General features: G+C 42.2%; 1 protein-coding gene, 2 long non-coding RNA genes and 1 other non-coding gene across 8 annotated transcripts in view; 1 reads left to right on the top strand and 3 right to left on the bottom strand.

Annotated features, from left to right (window-relative positions):
- The window catches only part of LOC139574064 (fibroblast growth factor receptor-like 1), a 60339-nt gene extending 57048 nt beyond the window's left edge, over positions 1 to 3291 (bottom strand). The window contains exons 1-2 of one of the 2 annotated variants that reach the window (XM_071398210.1): positions 2959 to 3291; positions 2689 to 2789 (exon numbers count right to left, since the gene is read on the bottom strand). In XM_071398210.1, coding sequence (XP_071254311.1) covers positions 2689 to 2761 — 73 coding nt within the window. In that variant the 5' untranslated portion in view covers positions 2762 to 2789; positions 2959 to 3291. The remainder of the gene's footprint in view (positions 1 to 2688; positions 2790 to 2958) is intronic. The other variant, XM_071398211.1, reaches the window with a different exon arrangement.
- A 3862-nt stretch (positions 3292 to 7153) lies between these two features.
- On the bottom strand, positions 7154 to 15902 carry LOC139574062 (uncharacterized). 4 transcript variants are annotated; one of them, XR_011674707.1, is made up of 11 exons: positions 15832 to 15902; positions 14917 to 15013; positions 9891 to 9957; positions 9499 to 9532; positions 9243 to 9302; positions 8991 to 9045; positions 8744 to 8792; positions 8313 to 8356; positions 8076 to 8130; positions 7836 to 7873; positions 7154 to 7434 (listed from the first exon to the last, which is right to left on the bottom strand). It is a non-coding gene; the product is annotated as an uncharacterized lncRNA (long non-coding RNA). The 4 variants fall into 4 exon arrangements; XR_011674708.1 differs by lacking the exons at positions 14917 to 15013; positions 15832 to 15902 and adding an exon at positions 11785 to 11808; XR_011674705.1 differs by lacking the exons at positions 14917 to 15013; positions 15832 to 15902 and adding an exon at positions 10315 to 10563.
- Positions 9618 to 9817, bottom strand: LOC139574886 (small nucleolar RNA SNORA74). The gene has a single exon (XR_011674844.1). It is a non-coding gene; the product is annotated as a small nucleolar RNA SNORA74 (small nucleolar RNA).
- LOC139574063 (uncharacterized) lies at positions 12171 to 14926 on the top strand. The gene is made up of 3 exons (XR_011674709.1): positions 12171 to 12532; positions 14074 to 14191; positions 14340 to 14926. It is a non-coding gene; the product is annotated as an uncharacterized lncRNA (long non-coding RNA).
- Positions 15903 to 20102: the final 4200 nt, after the last annotated feature.

Genomic DNA, 20102 nt, shown 5'->3' with positions numbered 1-20102 from the left:
GAGAGTTTTGTACTGCTGAGTGGAAGTACATAAATCAAACGGCTTCCTACTTATTATCTTTCGGATGCGGACTGCTTGACTTGGTCCTTCAAATCGGCTCAGAGCCAAGCCAGCAATCACCAGGCCCATCTGAGCATGCACGTCTGGCAGACGGCTGGCTGGTCCTGGAGCTGTGATAGCCCGGCAGAGCCATGACGCTGGGTGAGAGAATAGGTAAGCACCGGGGGGGGGGGGGGGCTGAACTGGGCTGAACTGCATTGGGTTGGCAGATAGGCTAGCTAGAGCCTTAGCACCTGTGGGAGGCTCACTCACAGTCAATGTGGGCCACTTCTCTCCAATTCAAATGTCAAAATGACCCAGTGAGGAACAGGAACTATGTGACGGCATGAGGGAGAGAGAGGAGCCAGAACATTCCGCAAACTGGCTGTGTTCGCACTTTATCTCCGTTGGTGGGTGTGTGGAGCGTATCTATGGTATCCTATCCAGGGATGCGCCTAGCTCCTGCATCACTCTTCATTCATTGAGGGCCAGCCAGCATGAACTTGGTTTTTATCAGCGGCAAATGGCATGCATGGTGCCTGGACTTGCTCTCGCGAGCCCTGCTTCTAGCACTCTTGGGAGTCATAACTTTGAATAGTTGAGTATTCCTACCGTGAAAATGGGAAAACTGAACTTTGGATTAAACCTTCATTACGAAACTGGAATCGCTGTATGATAACAGTTATGTCAAGCACACTCATGCAGATAAGTGGAAGCCCTTCAAAAAATGACTTTCTCTGCTGGGAGAAAAAAAATCTAAATGAAATTAGGATTGTCAACTTTTGATCTGACCCACCGGAATAACAAGAGGTATTTGTGTATCAGGCTAGCCCAGAACAATCCCTAAAACTGAGAAGAAACCCAATAGGCTGCATCTCTCACCTGGATCACAAGCAACACTTTACAATGCACCCATTCCAGACCCAGACCTCCCGCATGACACCTTTTATCTACATTGCCAGAGAGACACACACTGCATAACGTCCTGGGCTCTGACATGGCATTCCTAGGATAACTCCGACAAGGCAGAAAGGAAAGGAGCAATCCAAGGACAACACAGATTGTGTGTGTGTATTTCCTTCTACCACCCACCCACTCCAGCACACGTACACACACACAGCCACACAATGTGAAAGAAGTGCAGTGAGCAGATACGAGGGTCAACAGAGAAAACAATGGACTGATTACTCAAACAGAGTAAGGTCAAGATCTATCTGATTTGCCCAGCAGTCTTGTGGTGGTGGTGGCCTCTCTGAATGTGATCAGGTAGCTTTAGTTACAGCCCACCTGGATGATGATAGACTAAAACCATGAGACACAATAGTTTGAGAATTCTACAGTAGGGGCCAGTATGTCAACTTTTAAAACATATCACAGGTGTCATAGTGAACTGAATAAAATGTTTTTTTTTAAACGGTCAAGAAATCCTTGTACCTGATTTCGAAACATTTGCATCACACTCAAATCTACATAGTCAATTAATTTCCATATTAACATCCAAAGGGAATTCCAGTAGAATATATATATATATATATATATATAATTACAATACAAAATAAAATGTTGTTTCAAATCAAACAAACAATAGCCATTCCCCTTGGACTGGGCTTGTTGCATGTTGAATGCAGTTTCTATTTCCTGCCACTATGGGGACATGGGACACACTCTTTTCATGCCACTTCGATTCAAAGTGATTTTCGTAGCAGGTTAGGAGAGCATTTTCGCTAACCCTAACCCATTTCCTCACCTTAACCTCAGTCTCCTAACCTGCTACAAAAAACTCACTTCGGTATCGAAGTGGTGTGAAAAGAGTGTTTCCCATGGGGACATTGCAATGCCAGTGAGCCTGAGTCTAGTAGTCAGCAGGGTATAATAGAGGCTCACAGAGGCCTGGCAAACAGCTCCTCTCCGCATAAAGCAAGACTTCTTCCCCTGGTTTACGCACACAGCCCAGTAGGTGTCATCAGCCCTGCTTTGATGTACGTTAACTGCTCTTCAACTTGGCAGGAGATACAAACTTATGCACCTCTAAATTCCTGCAACGATTCCAAGAAAAGGCATGCTTGTTTGGTTTCTGACGGCCTCCCTCCGCTGATGCAAACTGGGCTTCTTCAAAAGCCACATTTATGTGCAGCCCCATGGTCTGTGTTTTGTCTGTAAACACGGCACAGGGCCACTCTCTCTGGGTGCGCAGTTAATCATTAAACACATTACCACTGAGAGGATTTTTTGTTTCTGTTGACCTTAGGGCAAATTTGAATGTGGGGTTGGAAGCCAAGTAGAGTTCACAGAATTGTTAAATAAATTCCTGTGAATTAAACATGTGATAGAAGAGGTCACTCTAGGTGGAGTGTAGACTCTGTCTCTCAGTGTTGCAGACACAAACATTCTCAAACAAATTCCCTGACCATAGTCTGTGGAAACAGACTAAGGTGCCAAAAATAACGTTTAAATATGATGTTATCTGTCAAAAATGTGTAGTCACACATGTATTATTCAGATTTTCATATGGATATCCATTTTCATAAGTATTTGTACATCAATGAGGACAGACGAAACATGATAATTCTTTCCACATTTCATTAGGTTATTTGCGGGACTGCTACAATGTAGTATCACTACAGTAAGATAATAAGCAGTTTATCTTACCTCTAGCCTCGCTTGATGTTAGAATCATTAATATCACTGTACACACAGCCAGACATCCATCCTTAGAGAACATTTTCAGCAAACTGCAGTTTGTGTCTGTTCTGAAGAAAATTGACAAAATAGAGAATTCAATGCAAAAGTACCGTATAACATCAAGAGACTTGATTGAGTTGACCCAATGACGTTTAAATTACATAGCCACACTGACATAATTTAATGATCATACACAGGCAATTTGAGTGAAGAGCGCAGATTAGTGGGCATACTCACATGTTGTCCTCTGCCAGGCAGATGCTTTCCACAAAATGTATGTAAACACAATGGTTCACTGTAAAGTCTGACGTATTAATCAAATGTATTGTACAATAAAGTATACTGGTATTCAGGTTATCCTCCACGCGGGAAATGTAAATCAAATTTACTTCAATATCATATCAATGACATCGCGGCAAAATACTCTGATAAAACGTTTAACAAAAAATCAGTTCCCGCAAAAAAAGGTAAATAACAGGTAGGCCTAATGGTCAAGTTTTCGGGTTTACTTCTTTTTCGGGCTTACTTCTCTCACCTCATCCCTGGTGTGCCCTTCTGCATCCTTTTGCCATGAGGAGCAGTATAGAAATTTCCAAGAACAGATGTGGAATTCCATTGGCCAATCGTGGACCGGCTCGAGCTCGAGCTCTGCTCCTCATGGACAACGTTGCGCTGCAGCAAAGCACGGGCGCCCCCCTCCGGGTCGCGTCGATTCATGTACAGCACACATGACCTCTACAGTCCTGGCCAAAAGTTTTGAGATTGACACAAATATTAATTTTCAAAGTCTGCTGCCTCAGTTTGTATGATGGCAATTTGCATATACTCCAGAATGTTATTTAGAGTGATCAGATGAATTGCAATTAATTGCAAAGTCCCTCTTTGCCATGCAAAGGAACTGAATCCCCAAAAAACATTTCCACTGCATTTCAGCCCTGCCACAAAAGGACCAGCTGACATCATATCAGTGATTCTCACGTTAATGCAGGTGTGAGTGTTGATGAGGACAAGGCTGGAGATCACTCTGTCATGCTGATTGAGTTCGAATAACAGACTGGAAGCTTCAAAAGGAGGGTGGTGCTTGGAATCATTGTTCTTCCTCTGTCAACCATGGTTACCTGCAAGGAATATTGGCAAGGATATTGCTGCCAGTAAGATTGCACCTAAATCAACCATTTATCGGATCATCAAGAACTTCAAGGAGAGCGGTTCAATTGTTGTGAAGAAGGCTTCTGGGCGCCCAAGAAAGTACAGCAAGCGCCAAGACCGTCTCCTAAAGTTGATTCAGCTGCGGGATCGGGGCACTACCAGTACAGAGCTTGCTCAGGAATGGCAGCAGGCAGGTGTGAGTGCATCTGCACGCACAGTGAGGCGAAGACTTTTGGAGGATGGCCTGGTGTCAAGAAGGGCAGCAAAGAAGCCACTTCTCTCTAGGAAAAACATCAGGGACAGTCTGCTATTCTGCAAAAGGTACGGGGAATGGACTGCTGAGTACTGGGGTAAAGTCAGTTTCTCTGATGAATCCCCTTTCCGTTTGTTTGGGGCATCCGGAAAAAAGCTTGTCCGGAGAAGACAAGGTGAGCGCTACCATCAGTCCTGTGTCATGCCAACAGTAAAGCATCCTGAGACCATTCATGTGTGGGGTTGCTTCTTTTTGCCTAAGAACACAGCCATGAATATAGAATAGTACCAACACATCCTCCGAGAGCAACTTCTCCCAACCATCCAGGAACAGTTTGGTGACGAACAATGCCTTTTCCAGCATGATGGAGCACCTTGCCATAAGGCAAAAGTGATAACTAAGTGGCTCAGGGAACAAAACATCGATATTTTGGGTCCATGGCCAGGAAACTCCCCAGACCTTAATCCCATTGAGAACTTGTGGTCAATCCCCTTTAGGCGGGAGGACAAACAAAAACCCACAAATTCTGACAAACTCCAAGCATTGATTATGCAAGAATGGGCTGCCATCAGTCAGGATGTGGCCCAGAAGTTAATTGACAGCATGCCAGGGCGGATTGCAGAGGTCTTGAAAAAGAAGGGTCGAAACTGCAAATATTGACTCTTTGCATCAACTTCATATAATTGTCAATAAAAGCCTTTGACACGTATGAAATGCTTGTAATTATACTGCAGTATTCCATAGTAACATCTGACAAAAATATCTAAAGACACTGAGGTAGCAGATTTGTGAAAATTAATACTTGTGTCATTCTCAAAACTTTTGGCCACGACTGTACACACGGTATCAAATCAAAATATATTGGTCGTATATACATATTTTGCAGGATGTTATCGCAGGTGCAGCGAAATGCTTATGTTTATAGCTCCAACAGTGCAGTAACACCTAACAATACAAGACAAAACACAAAAATGAAAAGAAAGAATTGAAGAAATATCAGAACAAGCAATGTCAGAGTCCAGAATATAAATATATACAGTATATATGTAAATAATGGTGTGTATAGACAGTATATGAATAGAAAAGGTGTGTACTGCAGTAGTTATATAGGATCAGCCTTGACTAGAATACAGTATATATACTGAACAAAAATATAAATGCAACATGTAAAGTGTTGGTCACATGTTTCATGAGCTGAAATTAAAGATCCCAGAAATGTTCCATTCGCACAAAAATGTGTCTATATCCCTGTTAGTGAGCATTTCTCCTTTGTCAAGATAATCCATCCTCCTGACAGGTGTGACATACCAAGAAGCTGATTAAACAGCATGATCTTCACACATGTCCACCTTGTGCTGGGGACAATAAAAGGTCACTCTAAACTGTGCAGTTTTGTCACACAACACAATGCCACAGATGTCTCAAGTTGAGGGAGCGTGCAATTGGCATGCTGACTGCAGGAATATCCAATAGAGCTGTTGCCAGATAATTTAATGTTAATTTCTCTACCATAAGCCGCCTCAACATTTCAGAGAATTTGCCAGTACCTTCAACCGGCCTCACAACTGCAGACCAAGTGTACGCTGCCCAGGACCTCCACATCTGGCTTCTTCACCTGCGAGATCGTCTGAGGAAGGGGTGTGCTGCTGAGAAGTATTTGTCTCATAAAGCTATTTTGTGGGGAGAAACTCATTCTAACTGGCTGGGTCTGGCTCCCCAGTGGGTGGGCCTGTAACCCAAGTGGATGGGCCTATTCCCTCCCAGGCCCACCCATGGTTGCGCCACTGCCCAGTCTTGTCAAATCCATAGATTAGGGCCTAATGGTTATATTTCAATCGACTGATTTCCTTCTATGAAATGTAACTCGGTAAAATCTTTGAAATTGTTGCATTTATATTTTTGTTCAGTATATATAGGAAGTGGGTAAACTATGTAAACATAATTAAAGTGAACAGTGTTCAATGACTATGCGCAAATATAGGGCAGCAGTTTTTAAAGGTGCAGGGTAGAGTACCGGGTGTCAGCCGGCTAGTAACAATGTCCAGGGCAGGCTAGCAGCGGTGACTAACATTCTGATGGCCTGGAGTGCGTTTTTTTCCTGTCTCTTGGTTCCAGCTTTGATGCACCTGTACCGTCTCCACCTTTTATAGTTGCCGGGTGAACAAGCCACCAGTGATGCGTTGGGCTGACCACACCACCCTCTGGAGAGCCCTGCAGTTGGGGACGGTGCAAACTCCGTACTAGGCGGCAACACAGCCAAACAGGATGCTCTCAACAGTGCATCTGTAGAAGCCCCTAAGGGTTTGAGCGGCGGTCTACATTTCTGCCGCCTGAGTTTGGAAACCGTTGTACCTTCACCACACCGTCTGTGTGGATGGACCATTTCAGGTCGTCAGGGATGTGCACACCTAGGAACATGATGCTTTTCACCCTCGATGTAGATGAGGGCGTGCTCTCGCTGCTGTTTCCCAAAGTCGACAATCAGCTCTTTTGTTTAATTGATGTTAAGGTTATTTCCTGGCACCACTCCGCCAGTCCTCAACGCCTACCTGTAAGTAATCTCGTTGGTATTCAGGCTTACCAGTTAAACATCCACAAGGTGGACATTTGAGTTGCACTCTCAAATATACTTAGAATGAAAGTTCTGTACAACTTCACTATATATATATATATTTTTTTTAAGTCTACATTCTCCCTCCCCCAGATAGGGAAACAATGCAGGCAATTTAGATTGACAAAGCAGGGGGTAAATGTGGGAACTTCAGAACAGTCCATTCAGCTGCAACTAGTCCACGTAGAAAACATGCCTCAGACATGCAGAATAAGCAATCACATCAGCATCACCCATTAAAATTATCTGCAAAAGTCAGTTACTCAACACGGCCCTGGTTTGGTTATATAACAAACTGCCACCAATGTAAGAACTACAGTTCTACACTATAACCAGTCAAATCCCCACAGCCTGTTTGTGAAAAGCTCATTTGGTTACCAGTTAACATTTCAATAGTCTTCCAATAAAAACAAAATAAATTCACAAAGGTCAATTTTATTCTTCACTGATTGACAAGGTTCCAATGTGTATGCAGTCGGGACCATATATTCAATTCATTATGTGGTACATTTGTTCAGAAACCACTGACATTGCAAGACAAGAGGACTATGCAATGACACTCCAGGGTTAGATGTGTCAAAGGGACAAGTGTACACAGCTGGTGGTGGCTGAGCCTGTGGCCTGGAGTTTAGTGAATCATCTGCAGGATGTAACGTTCTGTCCCACACCCAAGTCCAGAAAGAAACAATCCTGTGGCATCCTGTTGACACATCAATATGCATTCAACATATTGCAAATGCTAGCATCTCAGCTCTACCAGTCAGATTGTTGTAGATTAACTACTTTAACTTAAGTCCTGTTCTATTCTCGCAGAAAAAAAAATATATAAACTGCCTGAAGATGTTGTAGGTACATTAAGATTAACTAAAGTTCAGGCATCAATTATTGTCCAAGCAGCTTCCTGCTTTTTGTCTGTCTTTGGAAGACAAATCAGAAAGAATAAGCAATATACACACACGAGAATGTAGACAGTTAGCAATTCAGGAAAGAACTGTGCTCAGGGTTACAAAGATTCTGCACTAAACAATAAGTAGGTGATAATTGGTTAACTTCACAGTACATGTTTGTCATTTAGCTGCACAAAATCTGATCCAGCCTCACCTTCAATGGAGTTGTCGCATTCCATACAATCTGCATGTCTACCAGAAATAAAGGAAGCCAATTAGTCCTAAGTAAACACCATGTAGACAGTAACTGCCATTACGAAATTGTGCTCAGAGTTTAAAAGTCGTCACCAACAGTAAGAAAGCTGGGTTAAAGCTATTAAGCTCTCATCAATGCACAGTACAATATCATGTAATACTTGCGTTCAAAAATTCAATTCAGATGTTTGTGCATTACCTTGCATCGACGAGATGAAACATCAACCCAGTCAAAGCATCGCCATGTCGTCTACCTTATCCCAGTGGAGGACAGAGAATGCATATGAGCAACATATACATAACAGGAAGCGAGCCATTCAGAACTGTGCTCAATGTTCTGCAGGCTCTTCACTATACAATAAGTAGGTGATATAAAAAAAAACTCACTGCAAGTACATGTTTATTTTGTTAAGATACAATTCGAATCCATCCTCACCTATGCATCAAACCCATTGAATGTCAAACAATCAGCATGTATTCCTGAAATGCAAAGACAGGAAGTTAGGAATAATCTTAGTCCATATAGTATACAAATACAGTTTAGAGGCCATAACAGCCATTACAAAATGTGCTCAGAGTTAGAACATAATGTCTTCACCAACAGTAAGAAAGCTGGGTTAAAGCTATAAAGCTCTCATCACTGCACAGTGCATTTTCATGATAGCACTAGGGTTTAAAAATCAATGTAGATGTTATAGTACATTACATACAATGTATACAGTAACAGACATTGTGGCTGTGCAAGTAATCTCAGTTTAAAGTCAACAGTAAAGCTGGGTTAAAGCGATAAAGCTCTGTGCACAGCACATGTTTTTGTAGCTATAATAATAATAATAATAATTCAGAATCATCTTCAATGGAGTTTACCTGGATACTTTTTTCCTGAAATGCAAGCAGTCCACCAAAGTGTTTTTTCCTGAAATACAAATAAATTAAGAAAATGACAAAAGGCCCAACAGCGAGCCATGTAGGACTACAATGTAAATATTAGCAATTTTACATTGTGCTCAGAGTTTAAAAGTCTTCACCAACAGTAAGAAAGCTGGGTTAAAGCTATAAAGCTCTCATCAGTGCACAGTACATGTTTAGGGTGTTTAGTTATAACAATTCTCACCTTCAATACCCTTTTCATTTAACCATCAATCAGTCCCAGCAGTTCCATGCTTAGTCTACATTAGAGGAATAAGAACCCTGGTGAGCAGTACATAAATACAGTGTAGACAATACCAGCCATCAGAAATTGTGCTCAGAGTTAGAACATAATGTCTTCACCAACAGTAAGAAAGCTGGGTTAAAGCTATAACGCTCTCATCAACGCACAGTACATGTTCATGCCGTTAAACGATAACTACTGAGCCATCCTCACCTTCAAACGCATTGAATAGAGTTGAATCACCTTCAATGGAGTAGAATGGAACATGCTTTCCTGAAATGTAAAGGAAATGCTGAACATACAATACCTGAAGCCATGTAAAACATTTAGTAAACAGTAACAGGCTTTAAAAATAGTGCTCAGTTTTTTTTATGAAGTATCTTCACCATACAATAAGAATGATGTGTTAAATAAGCATCATGGCACAGTACATCACATTTGTAAAAACAAAGTTCTTATTTATGCTCACCTTAAGAGTTGATGCAATTCATTAAGTCCACAAGCTTGCATGAAATGCAAAGGAAATGTCATTAAAGTCAGGATTTAAAATAAAGTATATACACTCATGTGGATTGCTTTAATTGTATATTTGTTAGCCCTTCTACTAGGGCTGCCCCAGTGTGTAGGTGCAGACCACTCTCAGAAGGGCACAGTTCTGCTACAGCTCAGCACCAACAGCCACTAAAACAGTATCTGCTGGACCAGGCCACATTAGCAGCGCCTTCCTCTTCCAGCAGTGTAACACTAGTTCAGGCATTGGCTGGCCTGTACAGCTGACTACCGCTGGATTAATAAAACAACCCAATCATGAAAACCTAATTAACTCTACATTTGGAATGTAAGGATGTGGGAGACAACTACCTTGGAAGGGGATCATCATTCCCATTTGCAGCCCTCCCATATCTGAAGACCTGAATAGTGGCACAACCTGTGAGGGTAAAGACGAGGTATGCATTAGTTGTGACAACGTTATTGCATTAAAACAAAATGGTATCCATCTCGGTTTTACACACTGGCTAGCCAACTTGGCTACAGTAACTAACTAGGCCCATCTTTTGCACGCCACCACGTGTCATCTAGGCCGTGCCAGTCATTTTACAGGCTAGTTAGCCTTGGCAACTTATCGCCAAAACTAGTAAATGGCAGCCAATGCAACACAACTGTTAGCTGAACGAGTTAGCAGGACGTAATTTTAAATTATTTATCTAGACATATTTTAGCCAGTGCTAGAGGCAGCATTGGTTCAGCATTTTTGTGTCTATGGTTTAGTTAGGAGCTTCCTTACCACTTAATGTTATAGCCATTTGTCTTGCCTGACGACTAAAACTCAATTCTTCCGATCATCTGTTCACTAGGTAACGTTAAATAGCTACTTCATTGCGGAAAGAAACTAATCGCCGTAGCGTTTGGCCGGAGCAAGGCTAGCCAGCCAACAATATATCAATACAGGCCCCATTCCAAGTTCCATAAACGCAAGCAACTATTGCCATAGCCGAAAACAGACCTCCTTTCATCCTCATGTCTGCAAAGAGACCGCTATACGGGCACTTGCCAATTTATAGTCCTCCTCGGCACCATAGAATACAGGTTCCGGAGTGAATTGTGGGATAGGTCTATACCTCCAAGAAATGTGGGCTATTACTGCGTTCATGTAATAATCGGAACAAGGAAACTCGAAATGTCCAACTTTCTAACTGGTCCACATTTCCGTGGACTATTGGTACGTCCAAGACAACTGGGATTTGGGAAAATAAGAGCTCAAATCATGACGTCAGTGATCTTCAAATCGGAAAGTTGGAGCTCTAAAAAGAGTCGAATTCCCGAGTTGGAGCTCGTTTTTTCCCGTGTTCCCAGTTGTCTTGAACGCACTGAAGTCAGAGATTTCCGAGTTCAAAACAACTAGGAACTCGGGAAAAAACGAGCGCCGAATGGGAAAAATCTTTTGAACGGACATCCAACCCTGAACGCCCCATAGCATATAGGCCTACCTCCAATAAATGTAGCTAGGTTTCGAGCCAATTGGCAATAGATTTTCATGCAAATATTCTAAAATCCACATAAAAATAATATGCTGCAGAGATAGGTTTCCATCAAATTACTTGTTGTAGATAAAAGGCTGTGCGTGATGTACAAATGCAAAATACATTTTCAACTCTGATGGTTTTCTCACAAAAATATGGTATTATATACACTGAACAAAAATATAAACTCAACATGTAAAGTGTTGGTCCCTTGTTTCATGAGCTGAAATAAAAGATTCCAGAAATGTTCCATACTCACAAAAAGCATATTTATCTTAAATGTTGTGCACAAATTTGATTACATCCCTGTTAGTGCGCATTTCTCCTTTGCCAAGATAATCCATCCACCAGACAGGTGTGGTATATTATTAAACTGATTAAACAAACGCACCTTGTGCTGGGGACAATAAAAGGCCACTAAAATGTGTCACACAACACAATGCCACAGATATCTCAAGTTTTGAGGGAGCGTGCAATTGTGCCCCATGGTGGTGGTGGGGTTATGGTATGGGCAGGCATAAACTACAGACAATGAACACAATTGCATTTTATCGAAGGAAAGTTTAATGCACAGAGATACAGTGACAAGATCCTGATGCCCATTGCCGTGTTATTCATCCCCCGCCATCACCTCATGGTTCAGCATGATAATGCAAGGCCCCATGTCGCAATGATCTCTGCACAATTGCTGGAAGCTTAAAATGTCCTAATTCTTCTATGGCCTGCATACTCACCAGACATGTCACCCACTGAGCATGTTTGGGATGCTCTGGATCGACGTGTACGACAGCGTGTTCCAGTTCCCGCCAATAACAAGCAACTTCACACAGCAAAAAAGGAGTGGGACAACATTCCACAGGTCACAATCAACAGCCTGATCAGCTGTATGCAAAGGAGATGTGTCGCGCTGCATGAGGCAAATAGAGACCCACAGTGAAGGTGTCATAATACCTATGAAACCTAGCAGACAAACGGAAATGGTTCCAATTGTTTTTCCACCATTCATTTTTCCAATAAGGGATTTTAGAAACACTTAAAATAAGGGCTGTTTCGTGTAGGCTTACTGTGACGTTTTGATAACCATGTATATCTCTCTCGACGGACCTCCCGAGTGGCGCTGTGCCACTAGAGATTCTGGGTTCGAGCCCAGGCTCTGTCGCAGCCGGCCACGACTGAGAGACCCATGGGGCGGTGCACAATTGGCCCAGTGTCGTCCGGGTTAGGGGAGGGATGTCCTTGTCCCATTGCGCACTAGCAACTCCTGTAGCGGGCCGGGCGCAGTGTAAGCTGATACGTGTGTTATACAGTGTTTCCTCCAACACATTGGTGCAGCTAGCTTCTGGGTTAAGTGGGCATTGTGTCAGGAAGCAATGTGGCTTAGTTGGGTTGTGTTTCGGAGGACGCACCTCCTTCGCTCTCCCGAGTCCGTACGGGAGTTGCAGCAATGAAACAAGACTGTAACGTGGATACCATGAAATTGGGGTAAAAAATTAAAATCTCTCGGACAAGGTGACTTTTATCAACATACACGTCTCTATTTACTCTCAGATTCAAAAATGCTAATTAGCACAAATGTAGACATCATGTAAGACTACAAATCCCTGCACGTCACCTCTAGCTGACACCAATATAAAACTTGCACAGAATTGTCCATCGTACTCAATTTATTCACAACTACATTTAGCTAACATTATTCCAGAGATTCTTACCTTTGCCTCGATTCGGCTCTCACCCAGATCATGGCATTTGTAGTTCTTTATGATAGCCATATTATCAGCATTTCATTTTTGTGGTGTAAATACAGGCAAATATAAGTAACCTTGTCCTAGAGAGATTTACGCGGTTATCAAAACGTCACTTTTTGTGTAAGGCTACACAAAACACAGCCCTTATTTTAAGTGTTTCTAAAATCCCCTATGGGAAAAATTGTGAAGAAACGATTGGACAGCAAGGTTTTAATGGGTAGTATGACTCGTACTCTATAGTCACACCAGATTCTGACTGATTTTCTGATCCATGCCCCTACTTTTTTTTTTTAAGGTTTCTGTGACCAACAGATGCATATCTGTATTCCCAGTCATGTGAAATCCATAGATTAGGGCCTAATGAATTTATTTCAATTTGAATGATTTTCTTATATGAAAAATAACATCTTTGAAATTGTTGCGTTTATATTTTTGTTCAGTGTAGTTTAACTTTCTTTGGCTTTTACAAACCAACAGTCTATCATGCTAGATAGCTAGCGAGTTAACTTAGGTGGTGAAGCAAGGTGTTCTTATGTTTGTATCTGTGGGTGAGGGGTAGGTAGCCTATTTCAAGTACTACTTGACTTGTAGCTACTTTAGCTAGTTGTATTATTTTGGTCTGGCTTTTTGAGAGGTTTCAGAGATCAACTGATTTGTATCCTCTCTTGAGTCAAGAGTGTGCTTACTGTACTATGGGAAGACATTGATCTGTTTTCTGTTACCCTCTGGACAGCAGATCATTAGTATAGCTAGTAGGCAAGGTTATGTAACCTTATTTAGTCCTACCTCCTATGGTGGGTTTTAAATTAAATGGTATTCACTTTTTTGGGGGGGGGTACAATTACTGTTACGTTATTGATGCCAAATTGCAAACCTTAGTTGCACCTTCTGTATTCAAGAACCAATAAGTGTGCCTGTCTTATCACCTCTTAACTAGGTAAACTGTTTCAACCTGGAACAATTTTCTTTGGCTTTGGTCTGTTTCAGTCATTGAGTGTATGAAGGGTTTTGTTCCTGCCCATCTCTAACACCTGACTTAAATAATCAACATAATTAATCACGGCGATAGGCTATGATTTGTAATCATGTATGAGATGGGCTGGAACAAAAGCTTCAGATCTTCTCCATGTGTAGGCTATTGTACTGGCCTGTGTGGTGCAGTCTTTCATATGTGTAGTAGTTTGTTGCATCGTATTTCTTAGTTTTCCATTTGTGTCAACTTTAAACTCAATCTAAGCCACAGACTAACTTCCTCCATTTTGTACTTGATCTTTATAGACACAGACCCGAAGACATTCAAGCAGCAAGCATCCCAAGTCTCTAATGGTCCCAGTACTGGTTGATATGCAGGCCTAAGTGACCACACACTCAAATGGACCTACAGCTGTTGGTTGGGGTAAGATTCTTCCATCATTCACACACAGTAGACATAGTGTAAACCACCATGTTGTCAACAAAATGCTGTCCTCAATTCTTAATTTGTATTGTGTAAGGCTCAATTTGTTAAAATGCTGTGATCACTCATCTTTAATGTTGCGATTCAGACACACGATGAGCATGATTTGAATGCTGCAACTGAGACTGAATGACACGCGCTGAGACCCCGTGTGATTGGAAATGGGCCAGATATTTGTGACAACGACCTACAAGGGGTGAAAAAGCACAGCAGCAACCACTTTTTTATGTTTATTCCATCCCTCTAGCTACCCCTTATTCCACACTATGCCTTTTATGTTCCCTCAACTTCGGACTCTTTGGAACTCTCCATCTTCCCTCAATAAACCCACCCTACCGTCACCCATTTTCCCTATACTGGTTCCTTCACTTGTTCTTCCCCTCATTTGATAACATCTAGACTCAGTAACACATTTCAGTGTTGTGGTGTACTGTTTTTGCAAGCTTTTTTTCCACCTGTGTAATGCTGTCCTGCTTATTCTGGGGTTCAGACTGAATGCAGTGGTAAATGTGCTTCTCACAATTGACAGCAGCAACATGGACCTGTTAAATTGACAAGATGAGTGTTGACATTACTTTAGGCATGGCTTCCATGTTCTGAATATGTTAGATGATTTTCTCATTCTGCTGGAGTTGATCTAGTACTTTTTTTTAAATTAAACCTACCTTAAATTAAGCATCCAGTTGTTTTTTCCGTTTGTAACTCACCCACCAAAAATCACAATATGCTGTTTTACATTTTGTGTTATTTGTGGTCTAATTCCTAAAAATGAAAAGCAGAAGAATCTGTCAGCTCTCGCATAGTAATAATAGATAATATGGTGCTTTTCGATGTCACAGGTTTGTGACGTTGATTAATAATTTAATCTTTACTTCAAGTCAGATGTTTATACAGTATGTTATCTATACATTGTTTGCTATTTCGATTTTTTTTAAACAATGCAATTGTTGGAGTTCAGAAGTTTGACATGATTGCTGGATGACTAGGTGCATTCTTGTCAAATAAATATGCTTATTTATTCATGAATATAGATCTGCAATGCGTTAATCTGGCTTTGAATCTGCAACAGAACATGTCAACAAATTAGTTCAGGAATTAATACAGCAGTGCATTCCCGATTACATGACTTGAAATGGATTTCATGTCGTTCATATAATATATAGTTGGCAGAAATTATAAGGGATTAAATATAGAAGATCTGGTCAAATAAATAAAGATATGTTGCTAATATCTAGGTAGCTAACGTTAGCTTGCTAGCTTCTATGCAAAAACTAACCTAGTATTCGTGGCAAATTGTACATATCTGGCTGCTACTAGGACAGTATTTTGTACAAGACACAAAACCAATTGCATAAAAAAGCTAAGAAATATTAGCTTAATAAAATATTTTACAGTAAATTAAAATGTTCTATATCTTTTAGTTTTGGATCAAGGTAGCTATTAGCTAGATAGCTGACAGCAAAGGTGTCGGCTAGAGATGATGCAGGAGTTTGCAGTCTTGCGTGATGTCTACTTTGATGCTAATGACCTTTTTTATAATCTGAGAGTAAATAGAGCCATATATATTTGATAAAAGTCACCTTGTCCGAGAGAGAAGTGGTTCTAAAATGAGTGTTAAAAACACCCGATTGGCACCATTTTGTGTTTGACCGCTAGGTTTTATGGGTATTATTTTATTTGTCACATGAGCTGAATACAACTGGTGTAGACTTTACTGTGAAATGCTTGCTTACAGCCCCTTCCCAACGATGCAGAGTTTAAAAATAAAATAGTAAAACAAGGAATAAAATACACAAGAATGGAGCTATATACAGGGAGTACCAGGTGGCATCCTATGATGGTGCCATGTTGAAAGTCACTGAGTTCTTCAGTAAGGCCATTCTACTGCCAATGTTCGGCTATGGCGATTGCATGGCTGTGTGTTCGATTTTATACACGTGTCAGCAACGGGGGTCGCTGAAATAGCGGAATCCACTAACTTGAAGGGGTGTCCACATACGTTTGTATATATAGTGTATGTACATGAAGGGTAAAGTGACTAGGCATCAGGATAGATAATGTGAATAAAATAAACAACCGAGTAGCAGCAGCAAATGATGCGTGTAAAAGTGTGTGTGTGAGTAATGTGTATGTATTTGTGTTGTGTTGTTATGCATGTGTGTGTAACAGTATAACTTTAACCCGTACCCTCGCCCCGACACGGGCGCGAACCAGGGACCTTCTGCACACATCAACAACGGTCGCCCACGAAGCATCGTTATCCATCGCTCCACAAAAGCCGCGGCCCTTGCAGAGCAAGGGGAAACCCTACTTCAAGTCTCAGAGCAAGTGACGTAACCGATTGAAACGCTATTAGCGCGTACCCGCTAACTAGCTAGCCATTTCACATCCGTTACACTCACCCCCCTTTCGACCTCCTCCTTTTCCGCAGCAACCAGTGATCCGGGTCACGGCACCAATGTAACAGTATAACTTTATGGCGTCCCCTCGCCTCAACACGGGCGCTAACCAGGGACCCTCTGCACACATCAACAACAGTCACCCACGAAGCAACGTTACTCATCACTCCACAAAGGCCGCGGCACTTGCAGAGCAAGGGGAAACCCTACTTCAAGTCTCAGAGCAAGTGACGTAACCGATTGAAACGCTATTAGCGCGTACCCGCTAACTAGCTAGCCATTTCACATCCGTTACATGTGTTATGTGGGAGTGTCAATGTACTGTAGTGTGTGTGTGAGTGTGTACTATGGTGTGTGTGTGTGTATGTATGTGTATATATACACTGCTCAAAAAAATAAAGGGAACACTTAAACAACACAATGTAACTCCAAGTCAATCACACTTCTGTGAAATCAAACTGTCCACTTAGGAAGCAACACTGATTAACAATAAATTTCACATGCTGTTGTGCAAATGGAATAGACAAAAGGTGGAAATTATAGGCAATTAGCAAGACACCCCCAATAAAGGAGTGGTTCTGCAGGTGGTGACCACAGACCACTTCTCAGTTCCTATGCTTCCTGGCTGATGTTTTGGTCACTTTTGAATGCTGGCGGTGCTTTCACTCTAGTGGTAGCATTAGACGGAGTCTACAACCCACACAAGTGGCTCAGGTAGTGCAGCTCATCCAGGATGGCACATCAATGCGAGCTGTGGCAAAAAGGTTTGCTGTGTCTGTCAGCGTAGTGTCCAGAGCATGGAGGCGCTACCAGGAGACAGGCCAGTACATCAGGAGACGTGGAGGAGGCCGTAGGAGGGCAACAACCCAGCAGCAGGACCGCTACCTCCGCCTTTGTGTGAGGAGAAGCAGATGGAGCACTGCCAGAGCCCTGCAAAATGACCTCCAGCAGGCCACAAATGTGCTTGTGTCTGCTCAAACGGTCAGAAACAGACTCCATGAGGGTGGTATGAGGGCCCGACGTCCACAGGTGGGGGTTGTGCTTACAGCCCAACACCGTGCAGGACGTTTGGCATTTGCCAGAGAACACCAAGATTGGCAAATTCGCCACTGGCGCCCTGTGCTCTTCACAGATGAAAGCAGGTTCACACTGAGCACATGTGACAGATGTGACAGAGTCTGGAGACGCCGTGGAGAACGTTCTGCTGCCTGCAACATCCTCCAGCATGACCGGTTTGGCGGTGGGTCAGTCATGGTGTGGGGTGGCATTTCTTTGGGGGGCCGCACAGCCCTCCATGTGCTCACCAGAGGTAGCCTGACTGCCATTAGGTACCGAGATGAGATCCTCAGACCCCTTGTGAGACCATATGCTGGTGCGGTTGGCCCTGGGTTCCTCCTAATGCAAGACAATGCTAGACCTCATGTGGCTGGAGTGTGTCAGCAGTTCCTGCAAGAGGAAGGCATTGATGCTATGGACTGCCCCGCCCGTTCCCCAGACCTGAATCCAATTGAGCACATCTGGGACATCATGTCTCGCTCCATCCACCAACGCCACGTTGCACCACAGACTGTCCAGGAGTTGGCGGATGCTTTAGTCCAGGTCTGGGAGGAGATCCCTCAGGAGACCATCCGCCACCTCATCAGGAGCATGCCCAGGCGTTGTAGGGAGGTCATACAGGCACGTGGAGGCCTCATTTTGACTTGTTTTAAGGACTTTACATCAAAGTTGGATCAGCCTGTAGTGTGGTTTTCCACTTTAATTTTGAATGTGATTCCAAATCCAGAAAGTATTTAATAAGAATATTTCATTCATTCAGATCTAGGATGTGTTATTTTAGTGTTCCCTTTATTTTTTTGAGCAGTGTATATATATATATATATATATATATATATATATATAGTGAGTGTGTGCAGGATCAGTGCAAGATGGAGTCAGTTTAGCTAGTTTGGGTACCATAAATTGACTTTTTAGCAATGTGGTTATTTAGTAATCTTATGGCTTGGGGGTAGAAGCTGTCTCGGAGCCTGTTGGTCCGAGAGCCGATGCTACGGTACCATTTACCGGATGGTAGCAGAGTGAACATACGGCTTGGTTGATGGAGTCTTTGGCAGATTTTCGGGCTTTCCTCTGACACCGCCTGGATAGAGGTTCTGGATAGTAGGTAGCTCGGCCCCAGTGATGTACTGCGCTGTCTGCATCACCCTCTGTGGATCCCAAAAACTGGACTTGGATCTGCATTAAGTAGTAATGATATCTTACACCACTATTGTCTTACAATACAACAGATTGTTCGAACCAGTCATGATAATTCAACAATACATAATTTTCAAGTTTCTTTCCAGCAAATGTCTTAGTTACATGATTGTATAAATAGCAAAGGAGTTTTGAAGTTGATCAATGAGGACGAAAACAATCATAGTTCAGCTAGCCAGCTAGTTATACAAGGAATACCGGGGAAAAACTTTGGGACAGCAAATAGCTGTCAGATTTGAACATTCATAGTAAGACACTTTAGTCATCACCTTAGCGCACAAAACATCAATTGAATTATTAAAATAATTATTGCTAAGGACGATTTTTTCCCAATCACACACAGCTAAAGATAATGTCATCAATGCTCCCTGTGCACGTGATGTTGGTCCATATAAACTAGATGCAAGCCGGATATACACTTTCCATGAATCGGCATATGCAAACGTCAGTAGATTACACTGAGTTATAAAAACTGGAGACTGTGTCCAAGATGTCCACCCGTTGTTTTGAAGGTAATATACCCATATGCTGATTCATGGACAGCCTATATCCTGGTTGCATCCGGTTTATATGCATCACATACGCGCTAGCACTCACAGGGAGCAGTGCAAAGAGCAATGCATCCCCCAAAAAACATGGCAGACCATGGATGAATATAAAATGTTAATCTCTTCGGCCGTGAATGAAAAAACATTTGGCCTCAGCAACAAATATTTGAATAATTCAATGGATGTTTTGTGCACAAAAGCTGATGACTAAAGGGTCTTATTACAGTATATATATTTTATAATCTGGCCATGTAGGGAAATGCTCTTTCCAGGCTGGGTGTCAGTTAATCTGCAGTACTGAAGCAAAACTGTAGGAGCAGTCACAACTGTGCTTCTAGACCGGAACCGCTGGGCCCTTGGTGATTACATTGAAAACGGTTGGACATCTTGGACGCAATCTCCCGTTCTTATTATACTTCAGTGGTTTTATGCCCAGAAGCAAATACATCAGATTACATATTTGAGAGCGAATCCAAATACAATCCTGAAGTCAGCTGTAACTGTAAGTAGTAAAACAAAGCTTAAAAGAATGTTTGAGTGAACCTGAATACAGAAAATGGTGAAGTCACTTCCGGGCATGGTAGACTTCTCGTCACCATGATTGCCAAAGGCTCAATTTCCTAATTTAAAAGGAGACCAACACAAAACCAC

This window comes from Salvelinus alpinus, chromosome 4 (genome assembly GCF_045679555.1).
Source record: "Salvelinus alpinus chromosome 4, SLU_Salpinus.1, whole genome shotgun sequence".
Classification (NCBI taxonomy): Eukaryota; Metazoa; Chordata; class Actinopteri; order Salmoniformes; family Salmonidae; genus Salvelinus; species Salvelinus alpinus.
This window is presented reverse-complemented; position numbering and strand designations above follow the sequence as displayed.